General features: G+C 34.7%; 1 protein-coding gene across 1 annotated transcript in view; it reads left to right on the forward strand.

The window, feature by feature from the left end:
- Positions 1-22425, forward strand: part of NLK (nemo like kinase) — a 141984-nt gene that overhangs the window by 73935 nt on the left and 45624 nt on the right. The window contains exons 2-3 of the mRNA XM_054573189.1: positions 3916-4045; positions 13521-13576. Coding sequence (XP_054429164.1) covers positions 3916-4045; positions 13521-13576 — 186 coding nt within the window. The remainder of the gene's footprint in view (positions 1-3915; positions 4046-13520; positions 13577-22425) is intronic.

The raw sequence follows: 22425 nt of genomic DNA on the forward strand, positions 1-22425 counted from the left end.
ATCTAAATACAAGTAAAAATAACTTTTAAGGAAATGAATTTCAAAATGAATATGAAAGCAATAATCTTTTTAGGAATCTAGTTAGGAGATTCTGTTATTGAGATGTGTGCTATGGGTGCAGTTGATAGAGTAATTGTATGTATAGCAAAAAATAGAGGCTACTGATTATACATTTATGTGAATAGAATTAGAAGAACCTGATTTCTTAATCCAACTTGAAGCATTCTCATTATAAGTTATTTATTTGCTTTGAATAGTTAAAACCTTTATTCGAAGCATGAACTTTAAAACTGCTAAAGCGTGTGCAGAAAAGATTCGTTACATAAAATGAATGAGGAGCATATTTCTTGGAGATTCTTGCTGAGTAGTTATACTAATTTAAAGATGTAATATAACATTCTAGTGCAGTAATTTTCAACTTTTTTCATTTCATAGCACACATAAATTAGCTACTAAAATTCAGCAGCACACCAAAAAATACATTTTTTTGCCAATCTGATAAAAAAAATTGGTATAATTTTGATTGATTCACACTGGGTGGCTGTTGTTGTGTTGGCCATTGTCATTTTTTTACTTGATAATCTAAAGGAAAAGAGGTCAGTGCCCCTGACCAAGTAGTCAGGTATTGTTTTTAAATTTTTTGCAGCACACCAGTTGAAAATCGCTTTTCCAGTGCCTGGGAAAATATCCCCATAATAAGTTTCACTCTTGTTTCATTCCAACCCTTCTGCTTACCAGTAATAAAAGCAAATTTGTAGCATTGGTCACAGATTCCTAGGATTAAGAAAACTACAGCAAAATGACCACCTCAGATCAAAAAGCTTTCTGGTTTTGGTACTGTACACACTTGACTGACCTTGTATCTCTCAGAAGAATGGCTTCTGGAAGAACGGCTTCTAGCTGTTTAAAAAAACAGTTGAACTTACATTCTAAGTGCAGGGGATTGATGCACTCTGAGCAGATATAAGAAAAGATTCTTTTTCACAACCCTTAAACTTCATTTTTATTAAGTGTTTGCAGAATTGAACATTAATTTAAAATTAGAAAGTAAATATTGTTAGTATAACTTGAATGCCCATGAAGGTAATCAGATGAAATGACAGATGCACTGTTTTATTTAAGGCATCCAGTATTTAGCAGAGAAAGTAAGTGACCAATAAGTGAATTGTAGTTTAAAGGAAGACCCCTTTTTTCCTGAAATGAAGAAAGTTGCCTTAAATGTTCTTCCTTATCTCTGCAGCTGGAGCTTTATTAACAAACGCAGTTGGAATGACCAGGATATTGCAGCAGTAGAGAAGCTAAGCACAGCGAGCCTTTCAGTAACAAAAGAAAAATAAAAGAATTCCTGTGTAACAGGCTGCCATACTTATCTGATGTGGTACTATTTATTTGTGCTGAACTAAAGCATCTGTTACCTCAGGTTAAGAGAGAACAAACTCAATATGGCGTGAAATTACTCCACAGCTATTCACATTCATTAGAGTTATATTGTTACCAGGCACAGGCATGACTGACTTTTGCATGAGTATAAAAGTAAAATGCTGCTTTGTGAATTTTACCTTAAAACAACAAGGCACCGTACTGACCTTGAGAGAGCAATGTTCCTCTAAGATAGGGTCAAGACCAGTAAAAAGTGAGAAGTCGGAAAGAAGTATTGCTGTTATGAGGCTTCTGGAAAGGGCACTGGGTTAAATCAGCTTACTCATTTTTAAAAACTATATTGTGCAGGTATTAAAATTATTAAAATACCATTTGGCAGTCATTACAGTAATAATTGATTCAGGCAAAAATCATCAGTGGATGCCAAATGTAGTAGGTCAGAGTTTGATAAAAGAATATTTACACAGTTAAAAAGGGAAAAAATAGCAACTTTGCTATGGAGAAAGCTGACAGACACTTCATCAAAGTGTAAAAGTGTATCACCAGTAACGTAGAAAATTGGCATCGTAGATCTCCTAATGTGATGCACTCTAGAAGACACCAACTCCGTATTATTCTTGTTAAAAATGTATAACCTGAAATGAATCATGAGAAAACAGCAGACAAACCCAAATTAAGGAAGTCTACAAAATAGCTGGCCTATACTCTTCAAAAATGGCAGTGTCATGAAAGACAAAAAAAATGCTGATTGTCCTAGGTTAAAGATTTAAGACATTGACAATTAAATGCAATTTGTAATCCAAAATTTTCCTTCCCTGCTATTTCACAGACATTTTTCTCTTCTAGTTTCTAGCTACAGAAGTGGTGTATTTAAACAGAGAAAAATATTTTTAGTAGTCTGAATTAAATAATTCAGTTTCTTTCTATTTGTTCTACTTTATAGGATTTTAAGCAGTGTTGTAGATTTTGGTTATTTTTTTAAGCAACTGTCAAGAATGTTGGGGTTTTTTTAGCCTAGTTGAATTACATTTCAAAGCTATTGAAGAGTTAAAAATAATAATACTTAATTGTTTTACCAAATTTTCAGACAGTGGAAGAAAGAAGAGTCTTCATGCTATTTAAAAATACTAGAACGCACCATTTAAGACTTTCATGAGCACTTAGAAAGGAAGTAGTGATCACTAAGATGAATTTATAAAGAAGTCATGGTATTCATAAAGAAGTTTGGTATGGTTTTCAGATAAGTAAATAACAGGAATGCTTTATTTTCAGGAAGGCAATTTGATGATTGTCTGATTTCCTTGTGCACAAGGCAGAGAAATAAACAGAGTAAATATAGTTAATTGAATAATTTGTTCAATAACCATAACCAAGGTTAATGATTAGATGCCAGTCTCATGGTTTCTAATGTTATATCTGTTGCAGAGATCTATCCTCAGCTCTGTTGTAAACTTTAATTAATAGTTTTGGATAAAGGCATTGTTGACATACAGATGAAATTTTTAAATGACACATCTGGGAGACATAGCCAAAGCATTGGGTACCTGAAACAGGAAGAAAAAGCTAATGGTAGATGGGAATGGTAATTAGGAATCTAGCAAAATAAATCAGATGAGAATAAATTATACAAGGACAACCATTCATAGATGATGGGTGGGAGGGGGAAAAACTTTTATGTTAATTTATGGAAAATCAGTTTGCCAAATGGCCAGTTGGCAATATTTACTAAATTTATTGATTTTTAAAAACTATTTGATTTAAATATGTATCAGTTGAGTCCAGTCAGAAAAATGGAAACCACACTAGTATTTCAAACACAAGGAAATACAGGAAACTGGTTATACAGGTGTTAGAAGGCTGAAGGAGAAAGAACGGGGACACTGAACTATTAAAAAGATAGTAATTACAGGAAACAGCTATCATACCAAGAGCTAAGAAACAAAAGGAAAGAGGTTATCATAACCTAGAAGGGGGTTATAGGAACAGGAAGGGACACTGTTCAACTACTAGTGGTACTGCAGTCCTTTTTACTAAAAACTATTCATTTATATAAGAAACCAAAAATTCACATTATGTTCTCTATGTTGACCTAAATGTGATAACATCTGAGTGAACATCTCTTCCATCTTGAATTTGGTTCTGAAAATAAAGCATATGAAACTAATTTGACCTCAATCACGTTAATGTTCTATACTTTTTCCTCCCATCTTTAAAATGGCTTTGCTACTGATTGTCCTCCAACTCTAGATGTATTGCTAAATCACCTCTCAGAAAGAGTAACTGTTCATAGAAATTTGGACAAGGATTAAAAATCAAGAAAAAAAGCATGGCAAATGACTTTTGTGAACTAAACATTCCCTTTGATTATAGAGGTGTACTTTTTTTAATCTTTCTTACTGATATTTTAAGCATTAAGTGGGTTTAATATTGAGTTTTTAGGATCAGGATATTTGTCGTGCTTTGAAACATTAAAGAACAAGGTTTGGAATTGATTTCTCTCTTTTTTTCCTCTCCCCCCAAATATTGCTTCTTTAGGTCAGTAACAGATCCAAGAGATGGAAAGAGAGTAGCACTCAAAAAGATGCCCAACGTCTTCCAGAATCTGGTCTCTTGCAAAAGGGTCTTCCGGGAATTGAAGATGTTGTGTTTTTTTAAACATGATAATGTAAGTGAAATTGATGTTTGGGATAAACTATTTCCTAAGCATGCTTAATTGTATTGGTAAAGAGCAAAAGCAGGTTAAAAAAGAAACAAGTTATTGAATGGGTTTGGAAATCTGCAACAAATTAGACCCTTTTTTGTAACAAGGATCAAGTTTAAGTGAATTCTAACATTTATTGACAGATAAATATTAATTGATGTAAAGCAGATGTTAATATTTAGCTGAAGAGCAATACTAATATTCAATATAAAAATAGAATGTAATATGTATTTGGTTGGCCAAAAAGTTCTTTTCTTTTTAATTTTTCCATATGATAGTTCTAGTGCTTAGTTGTCTTTAACTTCATTCAAAACAATTGTTAGATCATATTATCAACGCACATTTATAAAAAAACTTATCAAAATTGGTGAATTTTTGTGCAGCCATTTTAATATTGAAGATGGAAGAAAATATGCAACATTTTTGGTGTATTATACTTTATTTTTTCAAGAAAAGTAAAAACACAGCTGAAGCACAGAAAAAAACATTTGGGCGGTATATGGAGAAAGTGCTGTGACTGATCAAATGTGTCAAGAGTGGTTTGCAAAGTTTCTTGGTACTGTTGACAATTTGGTCAAATAATTCTTTGCTGTGGTGGCTCTCTTATGAATTGTAAGATTTTTAACAGTACTCCTGGCCTCTACCCACTAGAAGCCAATAGTGGGAGATAGCTGACGTACTCAAAATGCCCAAATCAATAAAGTTACTGGTGCCCTGGCTGGTGTGGCTCAGTGGACTGAGTGCTGGCCTGTGAATCAAAGGATCGCCAGTTCGATTCCCAGTCAGAGCACATTCCTGGGTTGTGGGCCAGGTTCCCAGTAGGGGGTGCACAAGAGGCAACTACACAGTGTTGTTTCCCCCCCCCCCTTACTCTCTTCTCTTTCTAAAAATAAATACATAAGATTCTTTTAAATAAATAAATAAATAAATAAAGTTATTGGTGAAAATGAAAAATGTGTCTCTTATTTCATGAAGAAAACTAAACAGACTTTTCGGCCAACCCTATAGTCTGGGTGATTTAAGTGAAAATAATTGGCCCCTATTTTATTTTCATCCTATAATATTTCTAATCAGAGATTGAGTTAAAGATATGAGGAAACAGATTCCCCTCTTTAAAAAACAGTACAGCTCTTTAAATAACATAGGTTAGCTTTTTTTTGGTTGTGTTTAAATTTGTCAAGACTCATGGGTGAATAGAATCATTGTGGTTTAAAAGATAGCTTCACTTTAATCCTGAATTAAAAGTTTGATACGATTGCTTCTCGGCTCTTTGTCTGTAATCAAGTGTAAAAATTTGATACATGTAAAATTTACCAGGGGGAATTACAGCATTGGACTGTTAGTTTTGGGGTTTATGTGAAAAGAAAACCGCCTCACATTCTGCATTTGGTACTGAACCTGTGGTATTTTAATTACTGTAGTGAAAACTTTGTCAGAAAAATAGTAATAATTTCTTGTGAGTCTGATTGCTTGTTTGTGCAGGTACCTTTAGCACTTTGGCCAAAGTGTGGTTCTCTCTTTAAGAAAAAAATTTGTGTAAGTTTGAAGTATTTGGTAAAACTAGGAATATCAAACTTATGTTTACTTGAAGCTCCTTTGAGATAATTCATTTATGGATTACCCTATTGAAGTCACTTTCCTTAATCTTTTTTTAAAAGTTATCGCTATCTTTCAGTCCGTTGGAACTGCCTAGCAATATGTTTATTTCTAAAACTTTAAAAATACCACTCATCTCTGTTTTATGACTGGTTCCTCAAATTTCGGAAGTGATTTAAAATGATGTCCAGTGCTTGCTTAGTTTTTGCCTGAGTACCTCCCTAGCAATAAGGAATACACATCTTATGTACATTACCAAACACTCAAATGAAGGTAGGTATTCATAGTGAAGAAATATTTTGAAGGTGGCATCAGAGATATGCTTATTAAGGTTTTCAACAGTTTATTATACTCATACCTATCTTGGCTTCTTTTATTAAAGGAGGGATGGTATAATAGACTGCTGTTGGTATTTTTTCTCATAACTCATTCCTATAAAGCAACTAAGTAAGTCACACAGACAATGTCAGAATTAATTGAGTAAGAAAAGAAACAAACTGAATTCTTAAAAATCACACCAGTTAAAACACAGCAACCACTGTCTGGAGCTCCTCCTAATAAGCTCAGTCATAAGAGAGTGCTTGTGACTTTTGTGGGAGTACTTAAGAGTGAGGCAAGTGGCTGGAGATGAAGATGGTGTGGCACCACTGTTCTATACAGAATGAATTTATGTTATGCTTTGCAGTCTATCTCCAAAAGCATCTTAGGGCCAGCCTACCTGGTATGTGTGGAATGTCTAAGAAGCAACTGGTATTTGATATAGCTAAGGCAACAGATGTTTATTAATTGTGTCCTGTTTATAGAGTGCAGTGCTAGGTTATGTAGAGGGTACAAAAATTTTTTAAATACGGTCCTTTTTTTGTTTTTTTGGGGGTTTTTTTTTTATTGTTTTTTTTTTTGAGGAGGCTGTGTGTCAGCAAATATGCTAGATGCTTTATATGCATTAATTCATGTAATCCTTAAAAATTCTGTCACAGAGGGCTTGTTATTCTTACTTTACAGAGGAATGAAGCAAAGCTTAGAATTAAGTAACTTTCCCAAGGTGGAGGTGGCACAGGATTAGAGTCTAAATCTGTCTTGTTTCAAAGGCCATATTCATTAATTTGGTAAACTTTCATTTTATACATCCTGTATTCCTAAACTACATTAGCTTGTAGGGCTTTCTACCCTCAAGGAGTGTAATACTATCATAGAAACTATGGTAATGGTGCTATGAGAGGACCGCCTGCATGGTTAAACATTAATAAAGCACAGTCTGTGTTCTGTGCATACCAAAAAGCTGGGAGACCTAACCTAGAAGTATTTTAGAATCACTAGTAAGCCTTAAAAATGCAGATTAAAAGGTCTCATCCAGACCTGCTAAATTGGAATCTCTGGGGTTAAGGCCCTGGTAGCTGTATTATTTTAAGCATCTCAGGTGAATGCTGGTGGACAAGTATCATAATATTAAGGAGAAGAGACAAATTGTTGTTTGGACTTAGAATCTTAAAGATGCTTTAAACATGGAGAAGATAAACCTTAAGATGAATCTTGCCCTGGCTGGTGTGGCTCAGTTGGTTAATGCATCATCCCATAACTGAAAGGTTATGGGTTCAGTTCCCGGTCAGGGCACATACCTAGGTTGAAGGTTCAATCCCTGGTCTGGGTGCACATGGGAGACAACCAGACAACCAGCTGATGCTTCTCTTTTGCATTTATGTTTTCCTCTTTCCCTTCCTCTCTTTCTAAAAGCAATGAAAAAATGTTCTCAGGTGAGAATTTCAAAAAAAAGAAAGAAAAAAAGATGAGTCTTTTGAGACTAAGATTTGATTGCATAGAAGGAGATGAAAAGAATAACATGGTGAAAATGACATTTTGAAAGATTAACCTAGTCATTGTGGGGAGGTTGGATTTTAATTTGGATTTTTTTAATGTGTCAGAATAGCCTCAAAGCCCTGGGTGGCTTTGTATTTTCTTTTGAAATACCTTCAAAGTCACAATATCAAATTCATTGATTTCAGGTGATCTGGCTGATTAAGACACACACACACATACATATACACACACACACATTTTTCTTTAAAGTACAGGTTGTTTATCATCTTAACGGATAGGTTACTTTGATGTAATAACTTTGGGAAGCAGAAATAGGTTTAACTTCATAAAGGTTGATGTTGTTTGACTTACCACTAGTATCTAGTCAGAATCTGAGCTATTACAAAATCTGGCAAAATATTCTTTACTTTATCCACCTACTCTCTTGTGTATGTGTATACACACACACATCATCAGCATGGAAAAGAGATGATTCAGTTTTTTTTTAATCTTAGTCTTTGAGAATTTGATGAAACCTCTCGGAAAAACACACAAGTTTATGTAAAAGCCCCTGTAATCCAAGTTTTGGGCTTTTTTGTCCTTGGGCAATAGCACAAAGCACACAGTAGGCAGTCTGTTTGAAGAGTAAGTGAATGAAAGTGATGGAAAAAGAGAAATATCAGGGTCTAGAATGATAGATAACCTCAGTGATCTCTCTCTCTTGGAGTTACTTTTTCCAAATCTTTTAGTTCTTGAGTACTTTAGAGAAGAGTGAAGGAGGCAAAGAGGAGATAGTGGAGGCAATGAAGAATCATTCCTTTTTCTTTGTGTAGTCTGATCTAACTCAAACAAGGCCTCTTTGGGTCACAAGTAGGATAAAGAATCATACAAACATGAGACCAATAGAACCCTTCTCTGAATGTGGACATGCTGTTTATCTCTAACATTAATGCTGATGCTTCTGCTAAGGACTGTGAAAAGGCAAAAGATGCTGTAGATTGGATTACTTTTTAGTGGATTTGGCTTTGCTTGCCCTGTGCCTAAAAGTTGTGATACTGGACCGATTCTTGATGCATTTAAAATAATACCATCTCTTGTGTTCATGGATTGGAAAACTCATTGTAGTTAATAGGCATGTTCTTCCCAAATTGAACTGTATATTCAATATAATCCCAACCAATATCCCAGGATTGGGGGGGGTGTGGTGGTGGGGGGTGTGTGTGGGAGGGGTATAAATTACAAACATTCTAAAATCCGTGGAAATGGAGACGACCTAAAATACTCAAGACAATTTGAAGAAGTTGAACAAAGTTGGAGATTCATACTTCCAGGTATTGAGACATATGAAGCCACAATAATCAAGGTAGCACAAGAATAGACAAATAGATTAATGAAATAGAATAGGGAGTCTATAAACTGACATATACATATTATTTATAAGAGAGGCAGCAGTACTGCAATCCAATGGGGAATGGACGGCAATTTCAATATGCAGGAATCAATTAGCTATCCATGTGAAAAACCTCTACTAAACAACATATACATAAATTAATTCAGAAGGGGTGAAGACTTAAATATGAAAGGTAAAATATAAAGCTTCTAGAATAAGACATAGGAAAATATTTTCATGACTTTGAGATAAGCAAAGATTTCTTAGTTGAACAAGGAAAGCATCGACCATCTAAAAAAAAAAAGATTTTTAAACTAGACACCATTAACATTAATGTTACTCAAAAGTTAAGAGAATGAAAAGACAGACCTTAGGCATATATCTAGCAAAAAACTTATTTCCAGAATATACTATGTGATAGAATCTTTTTTTAAATAAACAGCATTTGAGGAAGATCATTAAAAATACATACTTCACACTTTTAAAACTGTAAATTCTTTATCTAAACATATAAAGAGGTGCTACAAATTAAGTATTTTTGCCCATCAATAAAAGACTTAAGATATTTCACTAAAGAGAATAATTAAATGGCTAATAAGCATACAACAAAGTGCTCAAAGTCTTTTAGTCATTAGAGAAATGTAAATTAAAAGTACAATGAGATACTATTGTATATTCACCAAAATAGCAGAAATAACCAAGACTGACAATACCCAGTGTTGGCAAGGATGGGAATCAACTGAAGTGCTTATCCTTGCTGGTGAAAGTATAAATTTGTAAAACCACTTAGGAAAACTTGATTTCTACTAACGCTAAATATACACCTTACCCAATTACCCAGCAATTCTGCTCCTTGGTATAGCCAAGACAAACACTTGCATATATCCACCAAATGGCCTGTACATAAATGTTCATTGTAGGTTTATTCAAAATACCCAGAAACTGGGAAACAACCCAAATCTTTGCCAAGAGCACCCTGGATAAGTACATTGTGTTACATTCCATTCATATAATGGTGTATTCCACATCAAAAAGGATGAACCACTGATCGACATCAACATGGATGTGTGGTTAATAGGCATGTTACCCCAAAAATGAGCTGTGTATTCAGTGTGACCCAAACCATGAAACCCACAAGTGTAACAGTAAATGAAAGAAGCCATACATAAAAAGAGTCCACTCTATGATTCAATTTTTATATAAAGTTCAAGGACAGGCAAAATGAATCTCTGGTGATGGAAATGAGAATAGTGGTAACCTCTGAGTAGAAATGGGTTTTGACTAGAAAGGGACAAATGGGTCTTCTAGGTTGTTGAAATACTTAATTTCTTGACCTAGATTTTAACCATAAGATAAATTTCATTGTATTATATGCTTGTGTGTGTAAAACAAAATTATACACTTTGTATTTATGTACTTTAGAATATGTTACAGCTCTATAAAAATAATAGTAATAACATAGTCTCCACATTCAAGAACTTAAATCTGTTGGGGGGGTTAGAGAGTGAGGAGGAATTGGCTCCTTTGCTAAACATGCGATTTAACTCAATTTTATGAACAGTTAAATTTCTAGTCTTTATATTTAGGATTAAGATTATTCACAGCAGTTGTTTTATTGATAAAGGGCTGATTAAAAAAACTAAGCCATTTACTGATCATGTAACCAATTTATAGTGAATCTTCTAACATCACAGATGTTAAAATTCTAAAAAGCAGCTATTATCATGAGCTTTTGTCCAGTTCATAAGATTTGAGAAATGTGCTGAAAACACTGTTTGGTAATAACCATCATTTAAGCTTCGTTCATTTTTAAATTAGACAAGTATGCCTACTTTTTTTTTTTTTTTTTGTCTTTGAGATCCTTTGAGGGATTGATGGTATTTTGGGATACTTTGACTCTTTACAAGCATACTCCTATGTTTGCAGTATAAGACTAATTTCACATACTTTATTCCCACAAGTAATAGTGGAGTTGTAGAGGGACTAAGGCTAGGGACTCAGTCATGAAGTCAGAAATTTGAAACTGTTACTGTTCTTCTCACTTATGAAATTCCTGGATCATTTCTACTAGTCCTAGCTCTGTTTGTGCCACCTAGAAACACTGGAATGCCATCCTCTAATAATATTTTGAGGTAGAAAGAAAAGGGCTAAAAAAAAACAGGCAGTTAAAAAAAATCCATACAGAGTCTAAAATATTGCACCTTCGAAGCTAACAGTCATAGCTACATGCTTTAGTGCAAATGTCTAACCCTGTTTTATATGGCTTTTCTACAAAAAGCCTCATCAAATTTGGAGTAAGAAAGCCTTATTCTTCTCTATCAAGGTTTAAATGTATGGTTGTCACTTTCCTCTAGATAACCCCTAATTATAGTGGATAGATTTGAAGTGTGAAATAGCTTTGTCTAATGGACGCTGTCACTCACTGCATTCTGTTTTCCAGCAAGACAGGGTATATGTTGCTCAGATACAGAGTTTAGAGTCCAAAAGATGTCAAGTAAAACACTAATTTCTAACAGTCTTCTTCAGGCATCAAATTTATGTTAAAAATTGTTCTACCACGTAATGAGAAATGAATTTACATGTATTTGTGACACCAGGTAATTATAGGTTTGTTTAAAATAGAGAAATGAAATAATTTATCTTTCATATGTTAAAAATGATTCTTTGAAGAAACAGGAAAATCTGTTGTTTTCCATTTATACCAAGAGTCTAAGTATAAACATTTTAAATCAGAAAGGAAAGACAGATATTCTTTACAATAAACACTGAAACTTTTAAAACCTTTATGTTTAAGTGGTTTTAAAATAAGTGAAGACTTTTTCATTACAGAAGGTTGGGGGTGGAGGGTGTTAACAGAAGTTCTGGGAGAACACATGGTGGTGGAAGGAGACTTGACTTGGAGTGGTAAACACACAATGCAATATACAGATGATGTGCTATAGAACTGTACACCTGAAACCTAAGTAATTTTATTAGTCAGTGTCACCCAAACAAATTCAGTAAAAAAAAGAAAAAAATTTAAAATGACAAATGCTTGGTTTGGCTGAAAAAAGGATAATCTTTAAAATGAACAAAGTTTCTTCCACCTAAATTGCAAGGGGAAAAGAAATGGAGATGGAGGAGAAATCCATAGGTTAAAACTTAACCTAAATTAACCATAATATGTTAAGTCTTAAGTCCTGATTTAGGCTAACAAACTAAAAAAAACAAAGCAAATTGGAAATTTGAATACTGCATATTTGATGGTATTAAAAAACACGCATGCATATACAGTAGATAGGTCATTTCTTTGTTTTTCTTCATAATAAAACTGATGTTAATTCAGTTCAAAAAATTAAAAACAAATATTTGATAATTGCATTTTTAAAAGTTTATCTTTTAGAGATAATGTATGGCTGAAATAAATGTAATTGCTTCAAAGTTATATATATAGGGAGAGTAGAGGATATAGATGAAACAAGACTGGCCATGTATAAATAACTACTAAGTTTACACGAGTTATTTACATGAGTATTTTTTAAACGCTTCTGCCCACTTTTGTGTGTTTGAAATTCTCCATGATTAAAAATTTGTTTTTCTTAATAAACTAATGATCAGGAAATTTGAACTTGTACTACCACACAATTTACTTCCTGTTAAATAACTTCTTCCATATTCTTTGAGCCTGGTATTTCTCATTAGCAAGGTATGTTCAGATTCTTAAGTGTGACATCATAGTTGAGACTTAAAAGAGTAGCTAGACAGTTGACAGGTGAATTAGGCCTATTTGTTATGTTTCGATGGCAGATGTGACATGGGTAGTATGCTGGTTTTATAAAGAACTTCAATTTCAGATGCCTTAAAGTTTTTTTCCCCCCACCCTAGTGACTTCTCTTTTTTTGAACTTGAAATAAAATTCAAAATGCTTAGTGTAATTTGAAAAATTTGTATGTGATATATCCCCCTGCCTTTCTCTTCTGTTTTATCCCATCCTGTTTTCCTCCTACTCACTATGTTCCATAAGCACTGGCATTTCTGTTTCTAGAATATTTGTGGTTCTTCCTTGCCTTAATGACTTATATTTGCCTGACCAACTTTTGTTCAGCCTCCCACTCTTAGAGTCGAGTAGCGTTACCTCAGGGAAGCTTTTTCTCCTCACTCCTCTTTACTTTTTCCCTTCATAATAATAAAGGTCATAATTATATGTTTGTGTAACTATTTATTTGTTTAATGCCTTCCTCTTTTCTTGTCATGGGAGCAGGAATATCAGTTTTGTTCATTATAACCTGCCACAGTGCCTGCCAGGTAGAATACACTTATTAAATTTTCTTATTAAATATTTTTTGAGCAGAAGAATAAAGGAATGAATGGTAGGTATGGCTCCTCATGCTCTTAGAGTAATACTGATTATTAAAAATAGGACATTTCTTTCCAGTGCTCTCCTGTGCAGAGGTTCTGGTGGCATGTAGTATAGCCTCTCTCATTTAGTTAGGGAGAATTATCTTGTAGATAGTAAGTTTACAAACCCATCTTAATGTTTTGATAAACTTAGTTAATCTCTGTGGGCAATTGTAACTAAGTCTTAAATCACTGAAGTGTTAATAGTATTTACTTGCATATATGTCATACATTGTTTCCTTTTTAGTTCTCTAAATCTTACTTTTTGTTTTCTTTTCTCAGGTACTCTCTGCCCTTGACATACTCCAACCTCCACACATTGACTATTTTGAAGAAATGTATCCTAACCAGGGAATTTGAAAGATGGGGACAGTTTTTTTTAATCAATTCTTCTAGCACCTTTCAGGGTTCATGCCTTGAAGCATATTAAATGTCATCCTTGCAGAAGTGGTTGAGTGTACCTGGAACCAGGTAATTTTGAAATCCCAAATATCTGACAGAGTTTAGTATTACCAAAATATCCTGAGTGGTGATACCATAAAACAGGCCTTCTGCACAGATATTTTACTGACTCCTCCCACAACCTTATAAGATAGACTATTATCATCCCCATTTTGCAGATGAACCAGTGGGGCAGCTATGTCGTATTGGAACTCAGTAAAGTACTCTTGTCCACCATGTAAGAGCTGCCTGTCAGTCAAGAAGAAAATATTGCCCTTTTTCCTTTTTTCTACCTCTTGGGGTAAGGGGAAAATTAAAGAGATAGTATAAGTTAAATGTCCCAGCTTCCTTGGAATGATGGTGATGGCAATGGTGATGTTCATCACTTACATAATATTTTATCAGATGCTAGGCATGGTTGTAACTTCTTTACACATATGAGTTTATTCAACCCCAATAACAGCCATCTGGGGAAGGTACTGTGATTATTCCCATTTTATAGGAAGGAAATTGAGGCACAAAACGTCTTTAAAAAATAAAACTTGACCAAGATCACAGAGCTCCTAAGTGTTGGGATTGAGGTTCATTTCCAGGCAGTCTGGCTGTATAGTCTTGATTTCAACCCCTACATTCATGATTCTCTTAGGATAGAAGCTTTAACATTCTTCTGTCACTACTACAGTTAATGTGTAAAAATATGTTAGGTTTCGTGGATAATAACAAACTTTAAAATAATGCCTGGTAATGGCTCCTGGGACACTGCATGGGGGGAAAAAAGTAAGTTAAACCATCCAACATTACTAGGCAAAACAGCACCATTTACCATTCTGTACCTGGTAAAGCTTTAAGTGAAAAACAGAAAATCCTAAATCATTGAATTCAATGAGCTCATGGCAGTACTGTTTATTCACTCAAGGATTTTTATTAACACTAGACCTGTGACTAAAAATGGTAACCAATATAATAACAAGATAAATTTTTCTGAATTGAGCAGTGAGCTGAACAAAAGTCTCATTCTTTCACAGGTGATAGGTAATTTCAAATTAGACAATTATCTTTGATAATATCCTTAGTAACTGGGAAAAACTAAGAGCTTCCCAAAGGGAAAGAGACCAGCTAAACCGACTAGGGAATTGGGAAGTCGTGTAAGGTGATAGAATTGTCACTAATCAATATCGCTGGGATGGTTTGATCTAATAAACCAAAAGCTCTTTTTTTTAAGATCTAATTTATTTTTAGAAAGAGGGGAAGGACAGAGGAGGAGAGGGAGAGAAATATGATGTCTGAGAGAAACAGTGATTGGTTGCCTCTCTTACGCCCCAGTTGGGCACTTAGCCAAGAACCCAGACATGTGCCCCGACTGGTAATCAAACCAGCAACCTTGTGATCTACAGGCCAGCACTCAATCCACTGAGTCACACCAGCCAGGGCCAAAAGCTCTTGAATGCTGTAATTCTTAATGATACTTTAACTCATGAATCTCTTACGGAATTAATGCCTTTGTAAAGGGTTAACTCAGTGGACTTGGGGTACTCCAGCCCTGCACATTCCAAAGAAAGGACTGGTCCTTGACTGACTCTGGGCTGGTAAGAGTGTCTTTGTATACCTGAGATCTTGGGCCATGCCAGATGGTTCTGACACACCCTTTTTTTAAAAAGTACAAAACTAAACTAAAGATAAAAGAATTGAGAAAGCTCTTTTCTCCTCAACTATATGTCAGTCGTAGCAACTGAGGAAAAAGCATTAATGATTCCTTTTTGTTTCATGGGAAGGAAGTTGACATACTAGAATACATTCTTATGAGTGCCTCATTATCTCTGCCTCTTTGGAAATGAAGTTGCTGACACTAAATCTTGAAATTAGGAGAAATCCTCTTTACTAAATAAGAATTTTACTGTATTATAGGTTATAGGTTGTATTGAGGTAGGGAGTGGTAAGGTGCAAGATTACTCTCATGTTCAATGATTTGCTGAAAGGACTTAAGGGACCACAAGTTTTGCTTGTGGTTAGAGATTAAAATCAGCAAAGGAAAAAGGTGCATATGGCAGAGTTCAGGAGAAACCAGGCACAATGTTCTAATTGTTTTATCCCTGTGGAATTATACAGTTAGTGCTTCATTCTTCCCAGCAGTGATGTATGACAACACAGGCAAAGTTGTCAACCAAGGAAGCTCACATTAGCCTTGGAGTTCAGGGTTTTTACAGGAGGTCTGTCAGGTAGGCATAGAGTACCCAAGGAACTTTAGCTACCCAGTCTCTAGCCCTTCACCCTTCTCCCCACTCAGAGTTTAAACTAATACGGCTGGACCAAGGGCCCACGCAAACAAAAACAGGTGTACACCATAAATCACATTGTTAGCATGAACTGTGTGGTATGGCCAAAGCCTCAGCCAGGTATATTGAGATGCTCTTATGAAGCAGGATATTGCAGGGGCGCAAAGGTTATTTTCCAGCAGCCCAGGCATGAGCCAGTCTTAAGGACTTTTGGAATGTGTATGATTCGGGTAGCCCAGATCTGCTGCATTAACCCTTTATTGAATATAGGCCTTCTATAGGGAAAGAATGTTTTCATATAAGATAATTGTTGAATACAGGTTTATTTAATAAATGCCAGATATACTTAGATTCTCTTCACTGACACTTGGCTATACATTATCTGTCTTATAGTTTGAGCACAAATTATTTATATCAGGTATTAGTTTTGTGTACTTGGGTTTGTCATTCCTTTAAAAATCCTGTGTGTGCCTCTATAAACTATGAGTCCTCACTTATTGACCATAATTTAATTGAATCGGGAGATCCTTGATTCATTATTATTTTAAATACTTGCAGAACAGAGGAAAAGTTAGCACAGTTATGATTTAAAACCATGAGTGGCATAGGTGGAATAGTAGCGGTTGGTAGCTGATTTCAGCCCATTTCATTAGTTAGCAGAATGTTTCTATGAAATTTCTCTCCCCAAAAGTGATGTTCATACTTGTTCATGAATGTTTAAATAAAAGACTTTACCATTAAATAGTTATGGAACCCTCTGGTATACCACTTAATGTTTTACTTACTTATTTTTACCTTCAGGTTTAAAAATTGACACTTGTTACTTTCATACTAACTAGCTGGCTACAGATAGAAAAATGTTTCAAACTTAAACCTCAATATTCTTATTTTCTCTTGTAGAATTTTTGGTTATATGTAGAATGATGCACAGAAAGAAAGCATTTTCCAGTGGTGGTGCCTTTTGTAAAACACTGAATTCTTTTAACATAAAAAGGAATTAAACATACAGCTTCCACAGGATTATAAAGTCTTGAGGAAGGCATGATTTAGCTTGGAGTACAGGATACTAAAAATTTTTGTTTTTAAATGGAAACATAAGAAATGCCACACACATACATATTTATGTAGGGGTGTGTGTGTGTGTATGTGTATGTATGTGTGTCTGTGTGTATGCTCAGCCTTTGCTGATTTTTTAAAAATACCCTAAATAGGAATTTACTGTGTCCTGTGCTGCTTAATACAATATAGTAACCAAAGCAAAAACATTTTTTCTGTAATTTCCACTTGAAAAATAAGACACCTTAATATATAAAGTACAAAAATATTGACCATTTAATAGGACCTGAAGTTACTATGTGATTTCAGCTTAACATATTATCCATTATCCAGCAGCTCCCTCTGTAGTATCTCATAATATGGAATATACATTACATATGGCTTTAGATTATGTTTTTTCTTTCTTTTAATTGGAGAATTGTGTCTTTGAAGATTTTAGAATGGGTAATATTTTGAATTGTAAATATATGATCATGGAATTGTGTTTTGAAGAAACTTTTTTGAGATCTGTTTGAGGCTCTGTCATTTTAGGTTCCTTCTAAGTATATCACTTTGCATCTAATGGATGTTCTAATACTTAGTTGATAAAGGAATCAGTTCATAGAGTGAAAAAATATATATCATTACACTTTTTTCTAGATAAGAAAATTGGGATATTTTATTGCATATGTAACTTTCAGTAGACAAACATTTTAAGCCAGAAGATGTCTTTAAAACTAGTTGAATAATTACTGTATTTAAAAAATCTGAGGTTTTTGCCTACCAGAAATTTAGTTTGGGCTTTAAAAGACAGTGCATCTTTAACTCCTTATGCAACTTTTAAAAAGACATATCTAGATCATAACTATTTACAGATCTACCTACAGATGTAGCAGGAGTCAGGTATGAAAGAAGCAATAAATTTACCATGACCTCTATATCATCTAGCTTTTATGTTTTCATATTTCTTCAATTAATATATTGACCTATAAAATATATTTTTTAATAATTAAGAAAGATTATGTATATTTTTGAGCTGAACTTAAAAGTTCAATTGATAATTAATCTTAGTATTTTATGGAGACAAATATAGGTGGTACAGGTCTTTGGTGCTAGAAGCAACTGTAGCCTAAAACCAATGGAAATGAGAAGTTTAATGGACTGACCATGGGTCCCAGTTTGCCAGGACTCCTGGATTTTATCTGATGTTCTGGTAGAGTAAGTTCTTCCTTTCACTTTTAGAAGTGCCTCTGTTTGGATAATAGCTTTGCCTTATGAGGCAGTGTTGAAATAGGAATGTCTTGTCGTAAAGGCAACAAGGGAACTTACATGTCCATTTCAGCCAGTTAGAGTCCTTGGTAGGCAGTCATGTAGTTTTTGGCTCTCCAGAAGTAGTAGTATAATTGATAGTATTGCACACTATATTTCAGAGCAACATTTTATAGTTTAAGAAATATACATGATTCCCTAGTGCTATGAAACAGTTCTAGGAGTCATTGAAGAGCTGAAGAACAAAAAAAAGAAATGTGTATATACATATGTAAGTGTATTCTTTCTGCAACAGCAATACCAGCAGGGATCAGAAATCTGCATCCTGGGAAGATTGCCATATTGTTAGAATTTCCTATTCATTGATTTCATAAACAAAAGCATCAATTGTGTTCCCTAAAACCTGGAATTCTTAAAAATTTTGCTCAGTGTTGTATTCCCAGCCCTTACAACAGTGTCTAACATACAGTAGCTGCTAAATAAATATTTGTAAAGTTAATGAATAAGATAGTCTTTGCCCTCCAGGTTTGTAATCTAGTGGGAAATACAATCATAGAAATAATATCATCTAAATTGGAAAGTATAGCAATAGAAAAGAATCAACATATTCTGAGAGCATTGGGAGTCTAATTTTCTCTTTACCCACTTTAATTTCCAAGATGGATTACTCAAAAAAGCATTTGATGATTTTTAAACAAAATACAAAAAATTTTTCCACTGTCACCAGTTTTGGCTTCTTACTTTTGACATCTAATACAGAAATGCAGAAAAAGGCGAAACAAAAAGTTGCAGAACAATCTAAGAACAGTTGAATTCCTGACTTTAACCACCACTTAGACAATATCTCATCAGCTTTACTTATTCAGCCAAACTTTTAGCAGTACAATATATATAATATTATACTAATATCTGTGGAGAATTACAGATGAAGAAACTGAACCTCAGAGAGGTAAATAACTTGTCCAGCGTCACTTAGAAATGACAGAGCTGGGATTTGAACCCATATTGACTGGTTCAAAGGGCCAGAAGTGCTCGTAACCTAATGCTGCCTTTTAATGCTTTCCCTCAAAAATGCAGTGTGAAGTGAGATAAGATGTAAAGAAATAACTATTGTATATGGCAGAATGTGCCCAAAGAATATAGGGAGGTGGCATGAGACTTTAAACGAAGATTGCCTAAGGCAGCAAAAACAAAACTTCATGGAGGAAGAGACATTTCAGATGAGTATGGAAGGATGAGAAGAATTTGGGGAGGGAGCATTGAGGAGGATGGATATTTCAGATGGAGGGAGTAAGTATCAGGCACTTCTCTTAGGGAGTGGAAAATCATCCTACAGTTGACTGTAGGTTAGCATGCATGATAATGAGAAATTAAGCTATTTGGGGCCAAGTCATGGAGGACCTTGAATGTAGAACTAAGGAAATTTGTCTTTGTTTGGTAGGCATTTGAAAACCCAATGAAAGATTTTTTGTAGTGAGGAATATGACAGAATTAAAAATGTTCTTTATAAACTTAAAGAGTTTCTTTGGGGAATGATAAAGTTCCAGAATTGGATAGTGGTGATAATTCCACAATATTGTGAACGTACTTAATGCCACTGAATGATACGTGCAAAAATGGTTAAAATGGTAAATTTTATGTTATGTATATTCTATCATAAAATTTTTTTTTAACATTTTAACAGCGATTTGGCCGAGAGGCAGTGACTTGTGAAAGGAACACAGACGGATTCTTAGCAGTTGATTGGGACTTCTTTCACCAGTGTAATCAACAGCCTGGGTTGTGATGTTGATGACTGGTTGGGTTGGATATTTAAGGAAATGAAGAAATCGGCGGGGGCGCAGGGGGCTAACTTGAACATTATAGAATGGCCACATTGGAAGAGAAGCAGTAGAAATTAGGGAAGGACTTGGTGTATTGTGAGAAAGGGGAGAGATGAGACCCAAATACAAAGCATTGAAATGAAAGCAAAAAGCAGGTTCAGCAGCAGTAGTAGTGCAGTTAGAATATGAGATTGTGTTCCAACAAAGAGCAAGTAGTAATTGCTTCGAGGTAGCAAGCCATGCTTTGAGGTGGATAAAGTGGAATAATAATGAAAGTCCTTAGAGTTCAGCTGGTTAAGAAAGTGAGGGGTACAGATTCTCTACCCTGACTCCACATTAAAATCACGTAGAGAGCTTTTTTTAAAATGCAGATGCACAGACCCTACATCCCAGAGATCTGGATTCTGATTTGAGTTGTGTCCTGGACATCAATTTGTTTTGTTGTGTGTATTGTGTGTTTTGTTTTTGGTTGTTTTTTTTATAAGTTTTCCTTAGTGATCTTAATGTGCCTTCAGGGTTGGGATCCACTAAGCTAAAGAATTAGAGTGATTATCAGCATGAATGTTGAGATTATCAGTTACCACCTGAGGGACTTTGAATATGCAAATATAAGCCACCTGGTTGTGTCTTCTAGCTAAAATTGGATTATTGTAAAGGCTGCTAGATGAAACAAGGGTAAGAGACTATAGAATTCGTTACTTTCTTTAAAGAGGTCTTAGAGCAATAGCCCTGGGACCTGCCACAGCCTGGAAGAAGGGTAGGAGAGAAGGAAGCAGCTTACTCTATTTATCAGCTCTTTAAGTGGAGATCATGTTCCCCACAATCATGTTCATGCTCTTCTTGTAAGTCCATCATAAATGCTTTTTTAAATACACACACACACACACACACACACACACACACACACACACACTATTTATTTATTTATGGGGAGAGAGAGGAGAAGAGGGAGAAAGAAACATCAATTTATTTTTCCACTTTTTTATGTACTCATTGCTTCTTGCATGTGCCTTGACTGGAGATTGAACCTGCACCTACAACATATCAGGATGATGCTCTAACCAACTGAACTACCCAGCCAGGGCATAAATACTTTTTTGACAAGCAAATTAAATGTGATTGATCTACAAATCTTCAATAATCTCATGATCTAATTCCTCTTCTGTTTAAGCTTTAAGAATCTCAGAATATATCATATTTTAGGCAAAAAGTTCTAACTTTATTTTCATTGTGACACATCAGTAAGGGAAAGGGCAGGATTCAAAATGAGGTGTCAGAAGTTCCAGGCTGCGTGTGTTATCTTTAAATCAGAGCCTTGAGCTCATCACCCAAACTATGTGCTTTTATTCTTTGAACTATGCATTTTTTTAAAAAAAAATAGAGTCAGAGTCATGCATTTAAAGTGAAGCATATGCAACATGCATTTGTTTTGGGGTGTGTCTTTTTTTACATCATTAAAAGAGAGATCATTTAATTAGTTTTTGCCCAGTTCCATTCATTTAGCTTATTTTTCCAGGGCGAATATGAGATAAGAATAAAGACTGTTGCTATAACCTCGGTAATTTCATTTCTCATAGGCTTCCCATGGTGAGAGCATTTTACCAAGCTGAGTGTGATGCTGTTGTTGAGAGAGGTACTGTAACACAAGACCTCTGTTTCATATGGGGTTCCATCAAAGAATGCAGCTCTCTGTCCCAATACCAGAGAACACAGTACTGTTGAATTTAATGAGAGTTTGGTATATTGGTCTCCAACATAACATCTTCCCAGATGATTTTTTGTGAAAATCAATGTTTTATGCCCTAACTTTAGAACTTTATTTACTCTCAGGAAAGATGTACCATCAGGTAAAGTACAATAGCTGTTGCAGTTATCCTGAAAGAGGTCATGGTTCAATGTAGATGATTGACAATTTTCAAATAATTATAATACCAGATAATCGGTTTTACAGTAGAGATATTAACCAAATTTTCTTAAAACTGCTTTGCCCTCCTCTCCCCCCAAAAAAGAAATTTGGAAGACTGATCTGGAGCTTACTATTTTCATAGAGTAAGGCATATTCAAATACTAGTCCTTCCTATATCAACCTGTAAAAATCAATGACCTATTAGTAGAATAAGTATATTTTCAATATTTCCAGTTGTATTCTTATTTTTCCACTAAATTTTAGGTACTACCTGATTTTTTTGGTGGGTCTGTGTAACCTTTTTTGTATAACTGTTGTAATTAAATAACAATAGGGACCAACGCTAGTAGGTGGCACATCTGGGTGCATAATAGAACATTCATTCCATAGATGTTAGAAAGAGGGGACTGTAAACAAGTGGATAAGGCGCTATGATATCT

This window comes from Pteronotus mesoamericanus, unplaced genomic scaffold (assembly GCF_021234165.1).
Source record: "Pteronotus mesoamericanus isolate MK-2021 breed Mesoamerican mustached bat unplaced genomic scaffold, CSHL_Meso_final contig_246, whole genome shotgun sequence".
In the NCBI taxonomy this organism is placed as follows: domain Eukaryota; kingdom Metazoa; phylum Chordata; class Mammalia; order Chiroptera; family Mormoopidae; genus Pteronotus; species Pteronotus mesoamericanus.